The 16,422-nt window shown below is 51.1% G+C and overlaps 1 protein-coding gene and 1 long non-coding RNA gene across 2 annotated transcripts; one reads left to right on the top strand and one right to left on the bottom strand.

The window, feature by feature from the left end:
- Positions 1-418: 418 nt before the first annotated feature.
- On the bottom strand, positions 419-14,291 carry LOC113441868 (transmembrane protease serine 13-like). Its single transcript, XM_087939248.1, has 13 exons — positions 13,953-14,291; positions 9,926-10,097; positions 9,379-9,489; positions 5,452-5,574; positions 5,205-5,334; positions 4,706-4,798; positions 4,366-4,409; positions 3,775-3,934; positions 3,212-3,384; positions 3,019-3,117; positions 2,642-2,784; positions 1,489-1,641; positions 419-1,075 (listed from the first exon to the last, which is right to left on the bottom strand). The coding sequence occupies exons 1-13, from the start codon at positions 13,971-13,973 to the stop codon at positions 1,061-1,063; spliced, it is 1,437 nt and encodes a 478-aa protein (XP_087795374.1). The 5' UTR covers positions 13,974-14,291; the 3' UTR covers positions 419-1,060.
- On the top strand, positions 14,238-16,205 carry LOC148125087 (uncharacterized). The gene is made up of 2 exons (XR_015744700.1): positions 14,238-14,552; positions 14,926-16,205. It is a non-coding gene; the product is annotated as an uncharacterized LOC148125087 (long non-coding RNA).
- The last annotated feature ends 217 nt before the right edge of the window (positions 16,206-16,422 follow it).

Raw genomic sequence — 16,422 nt, 5'->3', positions numbered from 1 at the left:
AAGTCATTGCCTGTCTTGTTGGATCTGGTCAAAGGAGGGCCTGGATGGACACAGATTGGGAGCCTCTCCTGAGCCCTGCTGGCCACAGCTGCTTGAGGCAAGGGGTCCCTTTGGGCTGCTTCTGCCTCCTTGGCTTTTCCTCCTGTCTTAGAACCTTTAATCTGACACACACGTGCACAAACACAAAATGGCTTCCAGGCTGGCTCCAGCTGTAACACTGGCCAATGTGCAAGGGAACCCCTGAACTGCTGACAGTGGAGCTCAAGAAGACCCTCTCTGCCTTAGCAGTCAGAGGCCATTTCCCAGCCATCGCAGAAGGAGAGAGGAGAGAAGGTGACGAGGAGGAGGAGGAGGAAGAGGAGGCAGCAAGGAGCAGCTGCCACCGTGATTCAGAGAAGCCGTTTGGGGCAAGGAATCTGGAGAATGAACAGGCCCAGGCTGGCAGTTCTGTTTTCAGCAAACAAGGGGTTCCTTTTCAGGAAAAGGCTTCGGAGAGGGAAGGGGTGGAAAATCAACAGGAGGGGTGGTTTATGCCTGCATGTTCCTCGTGCAGTTCCCCCTCTTCTGCAGGGGAGAAGGGGGTCCCAGTGGGCTGCCAAGGCAAAGGTTGAGAAGCCCTGAAGTGGGGAGGCAGCAAAGGGCTGTCCTAGCGAGTCCAGTTTCCAGGGGCCTGTAGTGCTGCCAGCCAGATCCTGCCCTAGGAAGGGTTGCAGCTGGCCCTGTGCCATCTGCGGAGGGCTCCATGGTCAGTACTCTCTGGTGCCTCCATGTGATCCGAAGGGCACTCCCATAGAGCAAGGCCATTCCACCCTGCCCCGGCGGGTCTCACCAAGCACTTGGCTCCAGCCTCAGCAGCACCAGCACCAGCTGCACCCTTCAAACCAGAGTACCCAACTGGTTCCAACAGCAGACTGGGGGACCCTGAGAACATTGGGAAGAGCCCAGTTGTCCCCAGCCCCACCATTGTCCTTGTGGCCCAAGGGCAAGGAGGTGCAGTCGCCGGCCTTCACAAGCTCGCTCGTTCCACTTCTCCAGAAAGGGCTGCGCGTGTCGTCCTCTTCTAGGGGGTCTGACTCTGCAAGGCAAGATGGGGGAAAAAGGGATTCCTGGACAAGCCTAGATGCCAAATTATGTGTAATCTGAGTTGGAGGGGAAGTTCCCAGCCACAGTCATTTCCCTCTCCCTGATAGCTGCCTAGGGAAAGGAGGCTCTGTGCTCGGATGTCCCCTGGGAAAGGGAAGGTGAGGCTCCTCGGTGCTTCTCCCCGAGAGCAGCTTGCAGGATGCCAAATACAGCCAAGGCCTAAACCAAAGCCCTGCCACATCAGGTGGGGGGGCTCAATTCAGCTTGCCTCTGCCCCATGTGTCATCAAGCCCGTCAGGGGGGAGGGTGCAAGTGTCCCTCTTGCCCTAGCTTCCTTCCATGCCCATTTCCAACCTCTGCATGCCACCTGAACTCCCCCTTGCGAGCGAGCAAGGACCCTCTTACCTCCATTTGGCTGTATATCCAACCAAGAAACTTGGAGACTTGGGAATAGACACCTGGCTTGTTTCGCTGGCCGCAGCCAGTTCCCCAGCTGGTGACCCCAGCCAAGTACCATCGATTACTGTCCTGACAAACCAGGGGGCCACCGCTGTCACCCTAGGCAAAGAGAGACGGGCGTTAGAGAGCTAAGGGTCATAATCCCCACCTGGCATTCCAGGCTTTGGTAGTTTGTATCACTGGAAGCCCAGAATTGGGGTTTCATAGCAAAAGCCCAAAGTGGAGGGTGCCTGTGTGTCCTGCAAGGAGAAGGCCTTTCATCTTTTGTTCTTGTGTGTTGGTGTGCCATCAACAAGGTTCCCTCTAACTTTCCTGTGCCAAAAATCTGGTTTTCTCCTGAAAAAAATGTAACAGCAATGGTAATTCTGCATTTGAAGGAACCATCCCACTGGAGGGGGGGGGGAGAAGGAGTGTTGGGGGCCACAATAGCAACGGCTCTCCCAAGTTCAAAAGTCCGCTGCAAGCGTGCAAGATATCAGGAAGGGTTGCCAGAAGGGAGGCCCCTCGCCTTTGTTCCCGGGGTGCCTCAGGAATGGACCCCTCTGATTTTGTGAGCTCCGATGGACTCTGAGTCTCCAGCTGAGGCGGCTGCTCGGCCCTTGTGAGTTAGGCTCAGCGCAAAATGTGGCTTCAGATTCGGGGAGCGAGAGGGCCAAAGCCCACAGTCGTGCCACCAGGTAACAAGGCACAGGCGGTGGAGACTGGAGTCCTCAGGAGAGAAGGAGGCAGCTCTAACTGGGAACACGGCATATAGAAGCATGTCCTCCAGACGCCCCTTTCCTGCTCCCTGACCTCCTGTGTCCTGAGGCCATCCCTTCCAGGCCTCCCCTGTTCCTTGCCCAGGGACTGTGCTTGGGGTTTGGGTTCTGGATCTGCTTTCAAGGAGCTCACGTGGAACCACAGACTGGGTGAGCAGCTTTCTTTTCTTGGAAGACTTTTGCTACCATCTTCCCAATAACCTTTCCTTATCCCTGTCTCAGTTGGTGTGGGAAAATTTACAGGTCACTAAAACCAGCCAGACTTGTAACTCGTTGCATCAGCCTAAGGTTGCATAGGAGAACTCTTCCACTTTCTCGTCAGGCAAGAGAACCTCTTTTACCTGGCAAGAGTCTTTGCCCCCTTGCAAAAACCCAGCACACATCATCCGGGGGGTCAGGAACCCCTCGTACACGTTACGGCTGTTGCAGAGCCGATAGTCAATAATCTTCACTTCTGCTTCCCGCAGCTTGGGCGATGTATTCTCTGCAAAAGGCAAAAATTATGTGATGAAAAGAGAGCCCTGGACACCCTTCAGCCTCCCGAGCTGGAATCGAATTGGGACATGGGATCTCCAATAGAAAAAGTTCACGATAACTAAGGAGTCCCCGTCCCACCCCCATAGCATATTGGCAGGCAACTCGGGACAGGTCCGGCGAGAGGGAAGCTCACCCTTTCTGTGCCACAGCCTAGCAAGTGAGGCCCGCTCGCCCGGCTTACCTTCATTTTCACTGATTTTGCCAAAGCCTGTGATGAAGCAGCCCCGCCCAGGAAGAAACCTTTGGCCTGACATGGGGAGGCAGGCTGGGCGAACCTGGGCTGGAAAAGAGGGAGAAGCAAGTGAGCCCCTCCTTGAACAAAAGGCAAAGGGCCCTGCTGGCCTCGGAGCTGAGGAGGCATCCAAGAACCTCACCTGAGAGGACCAAGGGCTGCGCGAGCTTCATCAGGGCAATGTCATAGTCATCATGATCATCACTGTAATTAGCATTAATGATGACCTCCGAGACCAGGATTCCCTCCCTCGTCTGCTTGAGGTCAGAGACACCAGCGTAGACCTTCCATTCATCCAGGATTTTCACACTGTTTCTAAAAAGTCCAAAGGCAAAAGGTTACAGGTGTCTCTGCCTTTGCCCAGGGCGTAAATATCCGGGGGAGACCCCTCTGAGACGAGGGACATGGGAATCCACCCTGATCCTGTATAGGGGGCTGTTTTGGAAAATCAATCCAATTGTTCAAATTGAGTCAGCAAATTGATCCAGAAGAAGACGCCGATGAGAATTAGTTATGGGAGCTTTTTGTCCTCATTTTTTGGCTGGATCTCAAGAAATGGTGGGTAGGATAACGGACAGAGCCCCAGATGGGAAGTCCTGCCTTTCTGGAGTAGCCTGGCCGCCTCCTGGCAGGCATCGTGATAGGGAGCTTCCCTTCGACAGGCATCCCACCGCCCTCCCCAGTCAATCCAGAGATTGGCCTTACATGAAGAAGCAGTGGGCTGCGGTCAGCACCCACTGAGCATCAATGATAGTGCCACCACAAATGTGAGCAGAGCCATACTGGAGGCTCACTTGCCAAGGCCATTTACTGGCAGAAGCTTCAGTGCCTCCCACAATGCGGCCGGATATCCGTTGCCCACAGTCTGCAGGGAGAAACATCCAAAAACTTCAGACAAGCCCCCACCTCCCACCCCCAATACACACATGCACCACACCAATCCATCTGGAGGTACAGGCAAGGCCTCTTTTCATTAACCAAGTCTTCCTTCTACATTCCCAGCCCAGCTCCCAGCCCCATGCAGAACCCAGGCGACGTGCATGTCCTAGGTTTCTGCCCCATATAGTATTCTCTCTGCTGCCCCAGAAGGCAGGGGCACCCGGTGGCCATGGCTTTGCATGCTGCTTTGATCTGTTTAGATAGGAGCTTGTGAAAGGAGGAGAAAGAGTGCCGCTGGGCATGGCCTGAGCAGGTCAGCCCTAGGGCACTGCCTCATCCCTCCTCAACTAGGGCGCAGAAGTACAAAAGCCCCTCCCTTGGAGTCGGAGCCAGGCCCACCTTCTTCTGCCTCCTTACTTGTGCATCGGAGAGAAATTTGCTTTCCAGAATGGCACTGGGAGCTATAGAGGAGACCAATAAGCCAGAGGTTAAGTGAGAAACAGGGCCTGCAGCCAGCAGAGTCTTTCACCAGCCAAGGGGAGCACTCAGAATCCCCAAGTGGGTCTGCCTGCCTGGGAGAAAGACCTTCTCTCTTCTTCTCCTCGAGCACCCAGCCAGAGGAAAGCTGCAGAGAACAGTGAGGGACAGGTGAGTCCCTTCACCTTGACTTCTCACAGGTGCAGCTGAGGATGAAGGGGTCACAATGGAGGGGACTTCCTTCCTTCCAACCCACCACCTCACCCCAGCAGCCCATTACCTGTTGAGGCTCTGCTGAAGGGTTTTTCGCATCTCGCCAGCCAAAAGACTTTTCCCAGAAAACGCCAGAGGGACGTATTCTGTGTCAGAAGCGCTAGGGAGGCAGAAGAGAGTTGCGGCTAAAGGACTCCTGGGTAGGGTTGCACAGAGCAGCTGTGGAGTAGCTCCCCAGCCCTTGGCAGGCCAGGCCACCATGGATACAGCTTGGCCAAGAGTGGACAGTGACTAAAAAGTGAACATCCCTGGCACAGCAGGTAGCCTTCCCTCCCCCAGATCCTCAGTTTATGAACAGCCCCCTGTCTTTTCCTCACAACAAGTCCCTCCCTCTCCCCGAATCATTCTGAAGGAGTGCAGTCCACAAACAGCTCTTTCCACTGCTTGAAAAGTTGCCCCCAGGGCATTCTGCATGGGAACAGGACCAGCAAGACAAGCGAGAGGCTAAGAGTAACTTCTTCCTTCGGTGGGCTCCCTCCCCACCTTACGAGGAAGCCCAGAATTACTTAAGGAATCCAAGCTGCTGACAGGTCTTTTGGGAGAAGGCCTCGGTCCAGGATTGGCTGCAGACAGGCAGCCACTCCCTGTCTGCTCCTGAGTAGACATGGAGCAAGGACTGGTTCCACCCAAAGCGCACTGCAGAGCAGGAGAGAAGAGAATGGAACCAGAATGGGCGTTCCTGGGCGGGAAGTAGCCTCCCAGCCTCTCAACCCAAGTTCCGTCTTCTGGATCCCCAAAACCTTCCGGCCGTACCGCAGTCCAGTTCATCGCTCCTCTGAGAACAGTCAGGAACCCCATCACATCGCACAGCGTGGTCACTGCAGCTCTCTGCTGGCTGCTTGTACACAATGCCGGTGCTGGATCGCCAGAACAAAACTGGGAATAGGATACAAGCAAGAACAATGGACGAATGGAGGCTTAGGTGAGTTTTTAGGTAGGGGCATTATTTCTTATATTGAGAAAAGGAATCTAGACTCCAGACCACTGAGTAGGAGGGAACCATTGCAGGTGGCCCCTAAAAGAGGCAAGCTTCCTGCCCCTCTATACGTAGAAAGTGGGAGAAATAGACCAATAAGGGACTTGTTGGAATTCTCGTGTGTCGCTCCAGCTTCCCTTCTCAGAAAGACCATTGATTAGAGCTTCTGAGCTTCTCACTCTTTGGATTAACTGTGTCCTGTCTAGACTGCACGGAGGAATGTCTGGCACACGGCACTTGCAAATGCACCTCTTCAGCATTGGCACTGCCAGCTGAACAAGTTCCCAGCTCTTGTTGCTATTAGGAAGTGGGTAGCAGGTACGCTCCCTCCAGAGACTCTTGCAGAGCATGGGAAACAGCATTTGTGCCAGAGATCATTCCTTAGCATTGTGATGTGCAGGCATCACCATAGAGGAATCTCTAGGGGAAAAGTTTTAAAGGAGATCTAGGTTAGTCCAGGGTAACCAAAAATCAGATGGAGTCTGGCAGCATCGTTTCTGACCACAAAATATATATATCTGATGAAGTCAGCTGCAGCTCGTAAAAGTTTGCCTTTAAGTAAAATATGATAATGCAAAAGATACTAGCAGAAACCACCACCACCCCCGATTCCGGGGAAAGGGAATTCTGTGGCCCAGAAATGCAGCAGTTTGTTCATTTCTCATCTGTTCAGAGTTGACCACGCTATTAAAACCAGTGACTGAGAAGGAGGAAGGGTGTGGAAGTCCTTTCCCTGTTGCAGCAAACTTGCTAGGAGGATCTTTCTCACCTCCTCCCTCTTTCTCCCCTCTTCTGTATCTCCAAGAAGGGCACAAAAAGAGGGACATGTTGCAGCTGCTTCTGCAAGTGGCATAAGGGGCTGAGAAACAGAAACCAGATGTGCTGCTGACCCAACGCTTGTGGGACATCAGCAAAATCCAAGTAGCCTTTGCTAGGGATCAGGTGCTGGTTTCCAAAAATGATCTACGTCCATTCCTGGGCACATTCATGAAATATCTCACACCTCAAGAAGGTGTCACAGCATTAGCTATCATTTCCAAAGCACATAATGAATCATTTCAAATTATTTTGCATTGGCCAGTTCTGGACACTGCACTTCTGAGTAGCTTTGGAGAAAGGCAGCAAAATGCTCTGGACATCGTATACTTGGATTTCAGGAAATATGCAGGTGACACACACTAAGCTGGCAGGAATAGCCAACACCCCTGATGATAGGTCCAGGATCCAAATGGATCCTGACAGACTTGAATACTGGGCCCTATCAACAAAATGAAATTTAATGTAAAGAAAAGTAACGTTTTATACTGAGGCAGGACAAACCAAATATACAAATACAAATTAGGTGAAACCTGGCTGTACCATTTCAGATAAGTGACTCTACAGCCTCTTCTTAAAAGGTTCCAGTGGTGGAGCACGCACAACTTCTGAAGGCAAGCGGTTCCACTGGTTAATCGTTCTCATTGTTAGGAAGTTTCTTCTTAGTTCTGGGCTGCTTCTCTTCCCACCTTGATTAGCGTCCATCCATTGTATGAGGGAAGGAAGAGGAGAAGAGGGAGACACTGGCATGCAGCTGGTTTCCTTCTCTCTCCTTCTCTCCCTCTAGGGATTCCAAAATCAACAACAAAGAAGGAAAAGGAAGTGTTTCTGGCAGGAAGTAGGAATAACAACGAAGCCAGGTCTTAACCTGGTTTTCTCCTTGAGGCTCTGCAAAGTCACCCCTTGGAAATGTGGGACACATACTTACACCAACTCACATGCATTTCTCTGTATCAGAATAGGCCCTTTCTTTTTTCAGCCAGTGCCCCTACAGGAGAACGGTCTGTGAATCTCTGAGAAGGAGGAAAGGCTGGACTTCTGCCTGCTCAGAAAGGCCCTGCCCAGTGTTTGACTCACAGAAGGAGGGTCGCCCTACTCCTCCATAATAGCACAAGGAAGAGAGTTAGGGGTATGGGGTGTGTGATAATATTGCCTACAATGGAGACAGAGCAGCTTTTGAAGGATGGTGCCTTTGAAAGAGGCAGCAAAACCCTTGCAAAAAGACCAAGTAATCCTAGGGGTGAGACTGGCCCTCCCTCCCAGGGACCCAGCCGTGTTTCCTGTCCTGCAACAATCAAGAGAAAAGCAAGGAGGCATGCCTGCCGTTGTCCCTCACCCCAGTCAGAGCCGGGAAGCAGAGCACTGCCGATCCACCAAGGAAGAGCCACTGTCCACGGCCACTCACCCCAGGGTTGAGTGAGTATTACTCCTTCCTTCATGGAACCTGATCTCACCAGAAATGGAAACTGTGCTGATAATTCCTTTGGTCACCAAAGAGACCTGGCTCTTTGGACTGAGCCTCCCTTCGGATATCAACAGAGAACTTCTGTCTAGGTGGAAAGAACCAGGAAGTCATTCCTGCACACCATAACTTGCAAGTTGTGGTGCAACCAGAACAATCTTGAACTAAATACACTCAAGACTGTAGAAATAGTGGTAGGTTTTCGGAGAAACTCTCCTATGCTACCACCTCTTACAATACTAGACAACACAGCATCAATAGTAGAGACTTTCAAATTTCTAGGTTCTATCGTATTTCAAGACTTAGTGGGCACCTAACATCAAAAACATCATCAAAAAAGCACAACAAAGAATGTTCTTTCTGCACTAATTCAGAAAGCTCAAACTGCCCAAGAAGTTGTTGATCTAGTTCTACAGAGGAATTATTGAATCTGTCATCTGCACCTCTACAACTGTCTGGTTTGGTTCTACAACCAAATAGGAACGACACAGGCTTCAATGGATATTTAGAACTGCAGAAAAAACAATCACTACCAACCTGCCCTCCACTGAGGACCTGTATACTGCACCCTGAGCCAAAAAGAGGGCTGTGAAAATATCTACAGACTCCCCACACCCTGGACCTAAACTGCTTCAACTCCTACCCTCAAAACAGCTCTATACGGCACTGCACACCAGAACAACTAGACATAAGGACAGTTTTTCCCAAATGCCATCACTCTGCTAAACAATTCTCACAACACTGTCAAATTATTTATTGATTGTATTACTATTCTTCTTCTCATCCTTCCTATTACCTATCTCTTCACACTTATGACTATAACCATATTGCTTGTATCTTTAAAATTTATATTGTTTTATTTGTTTCGTATGATTATTTGATTGCTTAATAGTAACCTATGGCTATCACTAAGTGTTGTATCTTATGATTCTTGATGAATGTATTTTATTTTTTCTTTATGTACACTGAGAGCTTATGCAGCAAAGACAAATTCTTTGTGTGTCCACTCACACTTGGCCAATAGAGAATTCTATTCTTTTCTCTCTTCTCTTCTCTCCTCTCCTCTCCTCTCCTCTCCTCTTCCCTTCCCTTCCCTTCCCTTCCCTTCCCTTCTATTCTATTCTATTCTATTCTTATTCTAAGCAAGCAAAACAAGAAGGTAGGACAAGAAGTAATGGGTGGAAGATCATTTAGGTTCCAACCTAGAAGTAAGGAGAGATTTCCTGACAGGGAGAACCATTAACCACTGGAACGGCTTCCCTCCCAGAGCTGTGGGTGCTCCATCACTGGAGGTTTTAAAGAAGAAATTGGACAGCCATTTGTCTAGAATGGTATAGGGTTTTCTGCCATGGGCAGGGGATTGGACTAGAAGACCTCTAAGGCCCCTTCCAAACTTATTATTCTAAGAGAAAACGGAAGAACTCACAGAGCAGGATGAGGGCAACCAGCAGCACAATGAGGAAGAGAAGGCAGACGATGAGAACCACCCTCTTCGGGCCCATTCCCCAGAATACCTTGTCAGCGAGGCTGGAGGAAGCTGCAGGTGGAGAGAGGAAGAAGGTTGTGGGACAAGCTTAGAGCTCTACGTAGGAGAAGTCAAAGACTGAGGGCTGGGAGGCTGAACAGATTCCCTCTTCTGGGAATCTCCAGCAGGCTGGAACTGAGGGAGATGGGAAGCAGGCAAGAGTTGGGCTTAATTGCAGGCTGAATTCAGCCTTCCTCCATCCTTCCTCTGCATCACCAGAGGCCTGGACTGCTGAAGCTGCCATTGTGTGCAACAGAGCAGAGGTACAAGAGGCTCTGGAGCTATAAGAAAGAACCAGCTGACTGCTTTTGTTTCTTTCAGCCCATCCCCCAATGCTACCTTTCCCAGTCCCCTGCTTAGGGGGTCTTTCCTATTGCAAGAGGTTGGACTAGCCCCCCCCCCAGTGTAACTTCTACCCCCTCATTAGGAGGTTCCTGCAGATTCTTACCACTTGGACTTGCACCAGCTATGCAGGTTGGGGAGCTCGGTCTGGTTCCTGTAGCATAAGGTCCAAGGGTGGCACCTCGAATGGGCTCATCTGATGGGACTACTTGAGAGACAGCAGATGGGAAGGCATAGAGAACGGGGCTCCGGATCTCCTGAAAAGACAGTGGACCTTCCTGTGGGCAAAGAAGACCACATTTGGAAAAGATGTCCAAGGATCATCTGAACAGGAGTGGGGGTCCTAAGCCCCCTCTTTTCCCTTGAGCAACCTTGCCATTCATAGCCAAGTACTCTTCCTACCAGAGGCACCACAGGCCAAGAGAATACTCTTCCTGAGCTGCTTCTGGGCAGGCCTCTTTGCCAAGGAACTGGGTGTGCTCCTTTGGAGAAGCCCTGTTTCCAGCTGCCTACCTGAATTAGGACACCGGTGCTATCCTTGCCAGAGGCTGTGTTCCCCATTGGCAGGGCATGTCAAGGCAAGGCCAGGCCTCTTCCTTCTGGCTGTTTCTGCTCTGAAAGGGCTGAGCCCTGACCTCCTTAGAAGGAGCAATGTGGAGTGTGTGTATTGTGCTCACCGAAGCTGCACCAGCAGGGGAATCTTCCACCAGGAATCTTCCCAGCCAGGCCAGGTCCCTGGTTGGACGGCCGCCTGGTCCCCAGCCGTCCGAAAGGACTCAGGGCTGAGCAGTATGGCTCTCAGCCTCCAGTCATCCTGTCCTGGCTGCTTGCAAGGTAGCAACTTCCTCCTGGCCCACCCGGAATGCCGCTGGGCTCTGATGTCACTCAGGAGGACCAGATTCCCAGCTTCTGATTCACTTGCAACCTTATTATTAGTAATAAATTCATTTGCTGCCCATCTTGTCGTTTCAGAAAATTCTGAGCAGCTTGTAGTATGATAATATATACAAATATCAAACTTTAAAATATAAGAACATATTAAAATGACAAAAAGTTAAAACGAACTAAAAAAACATGGATTTGGAGCAAAGAGGTGGGGTGCTTTCTCTGCTAGTCCACTGATCACCTCCAGCCAACAGCATAGCCAAGTTCTAAGGCCTTTCCCAAAGGCTAAAAGAAAGAATCTTAGTTCTTGTGACAAGATGTTCCAAAGGTCAGGAACCATGGTAGAAAAGGCTTTTCTCCTGGATCCTAGCAGCCAAAATTCCTTGGCTCATGGGATCTGTAGTTGGCCTCTCCTGCCAGCACACCGGGATGGGCCAATCCCTTTGGAGAAAGACAGTTCCACAGGTATCCTGGACACCTCCCCTCAATGGCTGGAAGGTAGTAACCCACACTGTGTGTTGCACCCAGAAGAAGATCGGCAGCTAGCACAGCTCACATGTGCTTGGGGCCTCCAAAACTGTTCGTGCCACTGCATTCTAGGCCAATTACAGCTCCCAAATCCTCTTCAGGAGTAGCCCCATGTGGAGCATGTTGCAATAATCCAAGTAGGAGATGACCAGGGCATGAGCGGCTAAGCACAGGGCCTTACGATCCAGAAGGGGCTCACCACAAAAATGTTGTGTGATGGGGTGAACACCAGGTCTGCATCCCATCCAGAATGAAAGGTGATCCTGAGGCTCTACATGCACACAGCCACTCCCTCTGACCAGGATTCCCTTAAAGCTGTTGCCCCCCCACCCACCCCGTCCAGGCCCCCACAGATCCCAGGCCCTGCAAAAGGGCAGCCAGGGCATCGCTTAGGTCATCCCCAGGGATGAAATCCCTCATACCCAGCGGTTTCATGGAGATCGGGGTATTCCGTCTCTGGCCTGCAGGCTGCATGCAGCCCTGGACAGCTAGAAATGCGGCCCCACAAGTTCGTAAACTTTCAACACTATTATGTGATTTATATGCATTATATAAATTAACTATATTATATATTTTATATGCTGCCCAAGACTGTTCTTCTTCAATGCAATCCAGGAGAGCCAAAAGGTTGGAAGAGGGCAGAGAGAGTTGTGAGCCCAAAGGAAGTGCTCTGCCTCCCCCACCCCCCACCCCCAAGGCCGATTGGAACCAGCCACAGAAAAAGGAAGGGAACCTCTGCTACACTACACTGCCCAGGCCCGAATCCCACAGCTGGTCCAGAAGATTCCACGGCCGATGGTACTGAAAGGTGCCAAGGAGAGCAAGGATGGAGGTCCCACCGCCATCTGACTCCCACCAGAGATCACCCACAAGGGGAATCCCTTGATCCGTTTCTGTCCCATGGTCGGGCTTGAACCCTCCCTGAAAGAGATCGGATAACAGTCCACTCCCCCCACCCGCCCCTGTTTCCCTTCATGGCTGGGAGATGGATGGGGGGAGGGCAAGGAGGACACTGGACTGTCCCAGAGATGCTGCCCTGAGCCAGTTGGAGCCCCCCCCCCATTCCTGAACCCCCTCTCTCACCAGGGCCAAAGAGGAGTGGAGCCCTCCAGGCAGACCTGTCAGCTTGTTGGCAGAGGCTGGACAATGCAGACCTTGGCCGTGCCCATTCCTTCCGGCCAGGAGCTCAGGGGGAGGGATATCGAGAGACCTTCATCCCAGAGCCCACTGGCCAATGTGCCCACCTCAGTCAAGCACCCCCCCCTCCACTTGGCAGAGAGGAGGCCCCTGCCAGCCTCCCTGAAGCCCTGGATAAAGACCAGCTGCTCAGCTAAGGCCTCTGAGCTCTGCGTCCTGCCCCACGCTGCTCTTTCCCAAAGGGCAGAACACACTGGATCTGGGGGGAGAGGGGGGGGGCTGGCATTCAGTCTCACCCCCACCCCTCTTCAGTCTCTCCACAATGGATTTGTTTGTTATGTATCTGGAAATTATTTCCCAGGTTATTTTTAATCATAAATTGTCAAATCATATAATTCACTAGGATTATATCAGATGGTGATGCCATTGAAGCATAATGCACATTAAGTTTATCAGGCACATTTATCAGGGGGAACTTGGACAAGTTCCTTGGTCCAAGGCTCCAGTGCTTCGGCCCATGTGCTGGTGTGCCTATTCCCGTCTGCTCGCTTTACGTCCAGTACTGGCAGCACCAATTCTCAGAAAGTGCACTAGAACATGATGAAAAAGGCCATCACGCTGCCCCCCCCCCCACCATGTCTGTCTGAAGAAGATGGGAGACAAAGAGCCTGAGGAAAGGACCCCACCCCGGTGACCCAGCCCTGCCCCCTCTCTGCAGATTGGGACTGGAGGAGGGCAGAGAATGCCTGCTGTTCCTTGGCTACTACAGATCAAGGCTTTTGCCCTCCGTAAGGGCTGGGTGAGAGGTTGGCACCAGGCCTTGCCTATCAATCAATCAATCAATCAATCAACCAACCAGAACAAAGCTGAAAGGGACATTGGAGGTCTGCTAATCCAACCCCCTGCTCAAGCAGGAGACCTATACCATTTCAGACAAGCGACTGTTCAGTCTCCAGGGATGAAGCATCCACAACTTCTGGAGGACAGTAGTTCCACTGGTTCATTGTCCTCCCCGTCTGGAAGTTCCTCCTTAATGCCAGGTTGTTTCTCTCCTTGATTAGTTTCCATCCATTGCTTCTGGTCCTGCCTTCTGGTGCTTTGGAGGTTTTTGGGGCAGCCCCTCAAATATTGGAAGGGGGGGGCAAATGCTCTTAAGAAATGTATCTCAAGGAAAGAAGCAGCTCTCCCAGAATCACAGATTAGAAAGACTGCCTACCCTGCAATCTGCTCTTGCCCCCCCGCCGCCCCCCCAGCCTCCTCCAATGCTGATGAGAGCACTGGGCAGGGAAGAGGCTCGGGAGGAGGTTACAGCCTTTGCCAAGGAGACCTGCTTTAGTGCTGCCCAGCACTGTGGATGCAGGATTTATGGAGGAGGGGCTCCCTCACACTCTGAACAGCCTTGGAGAAGAGAAAGCCACCCAGTCCTAGGATTGCTGGAGCCTCCAGCCCACTCCTCCTTCCTCTCTGGTGCTCATTTCTACCAATTCCAGGAAGATCTGTATTGTCTACTGACCACATCCCATCACTCCAGTGATCAGCAGGTTCTTCCCTCCCTCCCTCCCTCCCTCCCTGAGCTGACTTACCAGGTATGGGGGCTGTTCCATGGGCCTCTTCCCACCACCAGGAGCCCTGGTGGATCACTGCAACCTTTCAAGGTCCATGGCTCCCTGCTTTCCTTCAAACCTACGTAGGAGATTCACAGGTTTGCCAGCAGCCAACCCACAATGTAGCTCTGGGACAACTGAGCTGAGTGGGAAGTTTACCTGTCTTACCTGCCTGGCTCCCTCCCTGCTAGCTGTGTGTGGCAACCTCCAGAGCCAGGCAGGGAAGAAACTGGCCTGACCTGAAAGATTACTCTGCACAGCTCAGCCTTCTTGCCATGTTTCGGAGAGCAGCTGGCTTCTGATCTCCCAATGGGGACTCCACCCCCCTTGACAAGAGAAGAGGGTTTTTCTTGCTGGCTGGTCAATGGACCCTCACACGGGAGTCTTGCCGAACACGCCTCCATTCTGAAGCTCCCTGGCCATTGCCCTGAGCTGGTCTCCCCAGCCAAAGAGCAGATCAGGGCAGCCACACCCAAGGGAGGACATCCAAAGGGAGTACCTGACACAGGAGAAGAGGAAGGGTGAGAAGAAAAAAACAACCCGTTCTACTTCCCACCAGATTGCGTGCCACTAAAAGAGGTAGGCAGGAAAGCGCTTCTGGAATCCTGGACCAGTGGAAGAGGCGTGAGAGGCCACCTCCAAAGGCATTGGATCGCCATCTACCCTTTTTTTCACACATTTCTAGCAAAAGGGCGTTTGCTACTTCCTGAAGAAGCCTCTCTGTGCTGTCCAGCCAGTGTATGGGAATGGGATAGTTAGTGGGTACAGGACACTCTCCTCGGTGGTTTTTGCTGTTGAGGGTTTTTTTTTTTTTTTTTTTGCTGCTGTTTCTTGACAATTAAGCCCAAAGTTTCTTGGATTTTTTTTTGAATAAATCTACCCAAACTTCCATATAACAATCTTTCAGATTTGGAGGTAACTATAACATACCCTGTAATCTTTTCTTCTACAGGTTAAAGATTCCCAACTTCTCCAACTCTTCTTCAAAAGCAAGGCTGTAGTTGGAGAAACAACCGAGGGCTGCAGTTCATGGGGAGAAGTTCTGGTTAGAACAAATTGTGAACATCCACTAAGAAGATGCAGTCATCAAGGAGGCTCATGCAATCCTAGGCAAGCTCCTTATCAAAAATTAAAAGCAGTGACTCCTCCTTTCCACTCCCCGTTAGTCAGACTGCAGCTGGACTATAACATCCAATTCTGGATGCCACATTTTAGGAAAGAGACCTGGAATAGGACAGAGGACAGCAACTGAGGTGATTGGAGGCCTAGAAGGAAAAAAAAATACTTCTTCCATTTTTCCTAACTTCCTCACCCTTCGTCAAAATGCCCAACAGCTTAGGAAAGAAAAGGAAGCAAATAGGCACATTACAAACAAGTAAAAGCTGCTGCAAACAGGACAGTCTCCAAGGGCAGCACCAGGACAAAACATCCCACCACAATGGGTCTGGGTTTGCCTGGAAGGCAAATGACCTTAAGAAAGCTTCAGGGGATCCTCCTGCAGCTGGAGGGCTTTCACCCACGGGCCCCTCATGCTTCTTGTCAGAAAGCTGGGGGGGGGGGGGAGTCTTCGGAAGAGGCCACTTAAGAGCTCCCCATAGCAATGCCAGGGGGAGGGGAGGAAGGTAACTCATAGCAAAAGCCCAAGCAAGTGAATCCAGGGGATTCACTTACAGAACTCATCCGTATGACTCTCTGGATGAGCCCAGGATCATCGAACTGTCTGGAGTGGATTCCTGGGCAAGTCTGCTGATGGAGAACGCTCATTTCTTCTCCCACACACCAGCAAATTGCCAAGGAACTGAAGCGTCATTGAGGGTGATGTGCAGTTAGGTAGGAAGACCCACCTCTGCTGTTGGCCAGGAAGCTCTGAGGACATGGAAACCACGAAGATATGGAGACCCAAAGCCTTGGATTGCCTTTGAAAGTTGGAACCACCGTTCTAGTGTCTAAACTCAGGAAGAGTCTGTAGCAATGACAAACCAATGATATTTGGCTACTGAAAGTAACCCAGTCCTCCTCCTCCTCCTCCTCCTCCTGGCTCCAGATAGTATAAACGGGTGCTTCTCATTCCAAAGCCTAACACCAGCCTCACAGGCCCAGATCTGCATTGAAAAGCCTGAAGAATGGAGGCATCTGCCACTGCCAGCCCCTCTTTCACCAACTCTGAAAAAGCAGATGTGGTCCTGAGGCCTTTAAGGAACTGAAAATAAAACTGCTACTGGTGCAGGGGGCGGAAACAAATTGGTGCACAGATGCTGTGACTATTTCTCAGGGGGGAACAACTAAACTGGAACATGAATGAAATTGGGAAGTGGGTTGAACAAATTCCTCAGAGCAGAACGATTACAACATTTGGGGTTTTTCTGTTTCTGTTTCTTAAAATGGAAACACAGTGTACATTTATAAAATCATTCTCACTCCCAAGAAAATCTCTTTCTTATAATACCAG

The sequence above is a fragment of the Pseudonaja textilis genome, chromosome 9, assembly GCF_049901715.1.
Source record: "Pseudonaja textilis isolate UNSWEBS1 chromosome 9, rPseTex1.2, whole genome shotgun sequence".
Lineage (NCBI taxonomy): Eukaryota > Metazoa > Chordata > Lepidosauria > Squamata > Elapidae > Pseudonaja > Pseudonaja textilis.
Note: the sequence above shows the minus strand (reverse complement) of the source record. Positions and strands in the feature narration are given on the sequence as shown.